Raw genomic sequence first — 6,439 nt, 5'->3', positions numbered from 1 at the left:
AGGGAACGTTCTGGGAACGTTCTCTTTAGGTTAATAAAAGGGAACCAATAGAGAACGTTCTCAGAACATTCTTATTTGGTTCCCCAAAAAATAACCAAACGGGAACCATATGGGAACGTTAGGGGAACGTTCTGTGTTTACTGGGATGTACCCTTCCTTTGCCTCAGAAACGGAGGGCGCGTTCAGATGAGCAGGAAAATAGTCCTATACTGCACAATTATTCACCTCCATAGGTTATTCGCATTGAACGCATTAAATAATCTTTTTAAATAAACAAAATTACTGGTAAAAAATAAAAAAAATAGTAGCCTATCGATAAAGACGGACAGGATCAAGGAGCGCTGAAGTAGAAACCATGCCCTATATTATTCAATATTCCGTTTCACTTTATGACACAGCACTGAAGAAAAATCTGTTGAAAGTATCAACACGAGCCGTTAAAGAGCCAACAAAAGGTGATATTTCAACTGTATTTCCTGCTCCTGTCCTTCACGGTTCACCTGGAGGCGAAAGCGAAAGTGTATTTAGGCGTGGTCTTGTGTGAAAGACTGTGGATAAAATTGACATGATTTTATTATAGCTCTGTCTTTGTTGGCCCTATATAAACTATGGACGTTAAGTTTGTTATTTCAATACTCCTGGTGATCGCTGATGGTACGTATTAACACTTTTATTAACACGTTTATACGCAAAAATGTTTTTTTTTCTCAGTTTTTTAACGTAGGCCTACGTTTCTCTATTTTATTACAGGGTTCACTGTACGCGGTCCCTCTGCTCCTCTGGTTGCTCCTCTGGGATCTTCAGTGGTTTTGCCCTGTTATGTTGATAAACCTTTACCAATGCAGATTCTGGAGGTGAAATGGAGAAGAACAGATTCAGATGCAGATTCAGAGACAGACTCAGAGACTGTAGTTCATTTGTTTGTGGATGGTGATAGTCGACCAGAGATCCAGTCGCAGGATTATCATGATAGAGCTCATTTCTTTACTGATCAGATTCAACATGGAAACTTCTCCCTTCGTCTGGACAATCTGAGAGCTGAAGATGAGGGAAAATACACATGCATAGTTTACAGTGACCCGGATTCTGGAGAGACTGAGGTTCAGATAAAAGATGTTGGTGAGTGAGAGCCACTTTCAATCAATTCAATCAAATGTCTTTTTATGTATTTTATTATTATTTTTTATTCTTTCAGAGCGTCTGCTAGTATCAGTATCGAGTCGCTCCATATCTTCATATGATGGTGAGGACGTGACTCTGAACTGCTCTGTAGACTCTCACATCACACCTGAACACATTGAAGAGGTTTCATGGAAGAAAACAGACGGAGATGATGATATTCTGGTTCTACTCTACCAAAATAATGAGGCTTTACCAGGTTCATCAGATGAGCAATACAGAGACAGGGTTGAGTTCTTCACTGATGAAATCCCCAAAGGAAACTTCTCTCTCAGACTGAAGAGTGTCAGAACTGAGGACAAAGGAGTTTACATGTGTCAAGTTTTTGCTGGAGTTTTATCAGCCAGTGCAACTGTAGAACTGGAGCAACTGGGTGAGTAACAGACATGGCAAATTAAATAATGCAGTCTCTGTTAACACTAAAGGCCAAAATATACTTCATTTTTTACGCGTACGCAAGGGTCAGCGTCAGGGGCGTAGCCGTCTTTTCAGAAGTGAGGGGGACAGAAATGTCAGGTGTAATACCAGTTTTTTTCTGACCTTTTTCTAATTGACAGATTTAATTGATCTCATCTCTTGCTTTTAATTCAGTAAGATATCAAATACACTGCTGAACAATAACCACTAATATCTATAATGTTTTCCCTATATGTAATGCCAATTTTATGATTGGTTTATGTACTACAAACACTTGTGCATTAAGTCCCCATGGATTTTATGCTTTGTAAAAACAAATATCACTGAATAAGGCAGAAAATATACAGTACCTATCAAAAGTTTGGAAACATGACAATTGTTAAATGTTTTTGAAAGAAGTCTTTTGCTCACCAAGGCTGCATTTATTTAATAAAAAATGCAGTAAAAAAGTAATACAGTGAAATATTATCCCAATGTAAAGCAGCGGTGTGAATATATAGTAAAAAAGAAAAAAAATCAATAGCTGATCAAAGCTGAATTTATCATCATTACTCCAGTCTTCAGTGTCACATGATCTTTCAGAAAACATTCTAATATCTTTGTTCACAGGAATAAATTACACTTTACAATATCATTACAAATGAAAACATCTATGAATATATATGTGAATATATTTAGCAATAATAATGTTTTAACTGTATTTTTTATTAAATAAATGCAGCCTTGGCAAGCAGAAGATACTAAACATTAAAAAGGCTGTCAATTAGCACTGCATTATTCATATTCTTTATTGTTAATAAATACCTTGAGATGGCTTGAAAAACACAAACCATTTATTGTTGCAATCGTGTTTGTTGTCACGTTTCATCAGTCATAGCGATTATTTTTATTCAGCAGCTGCTACAGCTGCTCTCAATTTTTCTTTGAGAGCGCGCCCTATGGCTTCGAGTATGAATTGGAGTGTTGCACGACAGTGTTAGCACTCCATAGTGTTCAGATCGCCTCATTTTTGGATACGAATAAAATGACAGGTCATGTATAGATTATTTTGTGTCTTTGAATTTAAATCTAGATTTATTTAAGTTGGCTTCTACGTAAATGAACTTGCTTGTGTAACAGACGTAGGCCAGTAAGAGCGGTGCGACTAGACGCTGGTTCGAATCCCGCCCGGAGCAGGTCGACTAGGAACGGTGCGACACGGTAAAAGTGCGGGGGACGAATGTACGTTTTATTAAAAGTGCGGGGGACATGCCCCCCCCCCGTCCCCCGCGTAATCTACGCCCATGCTCAGCGTACAGTGTGTGTGACACGAATTTTGTTATCTGAACTTGCAACACCAGATTTTTGTAACCGTGCATACTTTGTACAGCAAGGTTGCACATATGCATTTAATTTTTTGCAGTATTTACATGGGTGGGTAACATGTGGCGAGAGATTGCTCAAAACTGTGCATATATCCAACGCCTGTGTACGTGTATGAGTCAAAAGAAGTAGCTACTAATGGCCAAAGTATACTTCAGCCCTCCGTGTGACGTCATGTTCATCATCAGGAGGGTTTGCGGGCGTCCGCACACCCCATCCGCGTGCAGCCCAATTTTTGATACCGCACGGACGGTCCGCGCACAACAGTGCATGCGCTAGAAAGTCACAAGAGTCGCAACAATTGTACTGCACATATGTTGAACTTGGTCTGTGCTCATTCGCGGTTGAGTATACTTTGAAAGCTGTGCGGACATGACTGCGCATGAGACCCGTCCGGATGTGGACACCTGAAGTATACCCGGGGCCTAATAATGCTGTGCGTTCGACTGTGCACATGCGCTCGCATTGGTGAAAAAAACATATACTTTAAGCTTAAGTGCAAATAGCCAACCTTCTTGCAAAGGCAATTTCACTTGGTGTAAACAAGATAGAATTTTAGCTATTTATACTTATTTTACAAAAAATATTTATACAAAAAAGATCTACTCTTTTCGTACATTTGGGGCCAGATCTCTTTTAACAGGGTAAAGCCCCCTGTATACTTCAATTTCCGCCCTCGGATGCGTCTTGCGTGCAGTTGTCCGCACAGCTTTCAAAGTATACTTGTCACAGTTGGGTAAAATAGAAATAAGCGAGGACTCAAATGCAGGAGGATATAAAGATTATTAAATTAAATTAAACCAAAACAAACACTCACGAGGGGGAAAACCAAACTAAACTAAGATAAAACACCAGGGTCAAGAACATGAAACAGGAGACAACGATCCAGCACAGGACAGCAAATACAAGCAGACTATTGTTAAACACAATAAACACGACGTTTATAGTTCCCACAATTTTATTCAGTGCATGGCAAAGTTCAACAGAACTACCATCACCGTCATATACACGCAGAGTACCGCTATGCAAATGCACCAAACCTGAGGCACACCGTCCCGTACCGTCCCGCACCTTGTACCGTAAAGAACAATGTAAAGGGGAAATAACATGTTAACAATCTCCCTATACTTTAAACAAAATTAAAAAAAAAAAAAATATATATATATATATATATATATGTATATATATAAATGTATATAACAAAGTCAACAGTTACCACAAACAAGACAGATGTAGAAAGTGTTCAGTCTTTTCAAATGTACCCCCTTTTTTAAGCTTAGTATCCATAGTCCTTAGCCGAGTACTTTCAATAGAACCACAGCCCTTCACTGAGTACTTTCAATAACAATAGAGCAGACGCTCCCTTCTTGGTAAGACAGTCAGCGAGTTGGGTTTTTGTGTCTGACCCGAGTACCTTCTTTATCCTTTTACTCTGTATGAGCTCCTTTATACTGCTTATTTCCAGTCAAAGTTGTTTCTCAGTGACCTGTTTTGTTGACTTAAGAGCATCAAACAGAGAGTGATTGTCCGTAACACAGATCAAGGGAGGAGCATTAAGCTCTGCATTTCGAGTTGTGAGCTCAGAAAAGAGGGTAGCCAGAAAAACAGCATTATCTATTCCATCTGATAGGGCCAGAGTCTCCCCTGCCAAAGTACTCCTCACCACATGTCGAATTCTCTTAGATTGCCAACAGAGAGGAGAAAACTTCCCTCCTTCTCCCATGAGACCGATCAATGTTCCCCCTTGTGTGCCCCCATCAGGGAGATTTCCAAGGGAAGCATCACTGAAAACAATCAAGTTCAGAGCATCATTGTTTCCCAAATGTTGAAACTTGAGAGTCACCTTTTCAGATTTAATCTTTCTAATGACCTTATTTGTTTTGTGAATAGACTGGACTGTGGCATCTTTTATATTTGATGCCAAGCTGCTTGCATCAAACATAATGTCTGGTCTGGTTTGTTTTGCAACCCACAGTATCTGTCCTATTTTTGACCTAAGCTGCTCTTTTTCAGTCTCATTAAGAGTGGCATCTCTCTGCACTGCGCGTGCTGCTTGCAGGCGAATAGGCTGTAGATTTTCAATGTAAGTATGCTGATGTACGTGAACTTCACCATTAATAGTAACAAAGTCCAGTCCCACGTAGCAGAAATTTTCATGCTCTTCACGTCCAACATGGAATGCAGACTTTAGTATAGGAATTACATCTGTTGAGAAGTTTTCTGAGCCTGCCCAAAGAAAATCATCAACATGACATGCGAGTACTCCAGTAACCTTACACTGTTCATCCAACCAAAAATATACTGCTGGATCTACTTGAGACATTCTACCACCTGTACTCAGCATTATTTCTTTCACCTTGTTGTACCAATATAGTGATGCGTCTGCAAGGCCAAAAACACTCTTGTTTAGTTTCCATAGGATATCTTCCTTTCCAGCTTCAGGAGGGGGTCGGACATTGACTTCTCTGGACAACTGCATACCTTACAAGAAAGCGGATTTGATGTACATAGAATGGACATGCCACTTATTTTGACAGATTACTGGGTGGAGAGGGGTCCCCTAGCAGAGTTGCGTGTCATCCTCCGTAAGAAGCTCATCATTCTGAGGAGAGCGGAGTGGCACAGGAGAAGGAGGAAAGAGAGGACCAGGAAGCGGGCTGCCTTCATAGCGAATCCCTTTGGGTTCACAAAGCAGCTTCTTGGGAAGAAGCGGAGTGGCCGGCTCACCTGCTCCAAAGTTGAGATCGACCATCACCTCAGAGACACCTTCTGTGACAGATCCAGGGACCAAGATCTGGGCCACTGCCAGCACCTGATTGATCCACCTGCACCAACTCTGGACTTTGACGGGAAGGAGCCCAGCTGGAAAGAGATCCAGGAGGTGATCAAAACGGCCAGAGCAAGCTCAGCCCCAGGACCTAGTGGGGTACCTTACAAGGTTTATAAGAACTGCCCGAGGCTACTCCACAGGCTCTGGAAGGTCCTGAAGGTCATATGGAGGAGGGGAAAGGTTGCTCAGCAGTGGCGGTTTGCAAAAGGGGTGTGGATTCCTAAGGAGGAAGAGTCAAAGACCATCGACCAGTTCAGAAACATCTCACTGCTCAGCGTTGAGGGGAAGGTATTCTTCAGCATCGTTGCTAGGCGGCTGACCAACTACCTCCTGAGGAACTCGTACATTGACACCTCTGTCCAGAAAGGAGGGATCCCGAAGGTGCCGGGGTGTCTGGAGCACACTGGTGTGGTCACACAGCTGATCAGGGAAGCCCGGGAGAACAAGGGGGACCTGGTGGTGCTGTGGTTAGACCTTACAAACGCCTATGGGTCCATACCCCACAAACTGGTTGAGGAGGCCCTGCGCCGGCACCACATCCCAGACAAGTTTAGAGACCTCATTCTGGACTACTACGATAGTTTCAGTCTGAGAGTCTCTGCGGGGTCTACAACATCAAACTGGCACAGGCTTGAGAAAGGTATTATCACT

At 41.8% G+C, this 6,439-nt stretch overlaps 1 protein-coding gene across 1 annotated transcript; it reads left to right on the top strand.

The window, feature by feature from the left end:
- The first annotated feature begins 535 nt into the window (after positions 1-535).
- LOC307122475 (junctional adhesion molecule-like) lies at positions 536-4,089 on the top strand. The gene is made up of 3 exons (XM_079846455.1): positions 536-654; positions 751-1,119; positions 1,196-4,089. Exons 1-3 carry the CDS (start codon positions 609-611, stop codon positions 1,558-1,560), a joined length of 780 nt encoding a protein of 259 aa, XP_079702581.1. The 5' UTR covers positions 536-608; the 3' UTR covers positions 1,561-4,089.
- The last annotated feature ends 2,350 nt before the right edge of the window (positions 4,090-6,439 follow it).

Source organism: Gobio gobio, assembly GCF_949357685.1.
Source record: "Gobio gobio genome assembly, contig: scaffold_265, whole genome shotgun sequence".
Classification (NCBI taxonomy): Eukaryota; Metazoa; Chordata; class Actinopteri; order Cypriniformes; family Gobionidae; genus Gobio; species Gobio gobio.
Note: the sequence above shows the minus strand (reverse complement) of the source record. Positions and strands in the feature narration are given on the sequence as shown.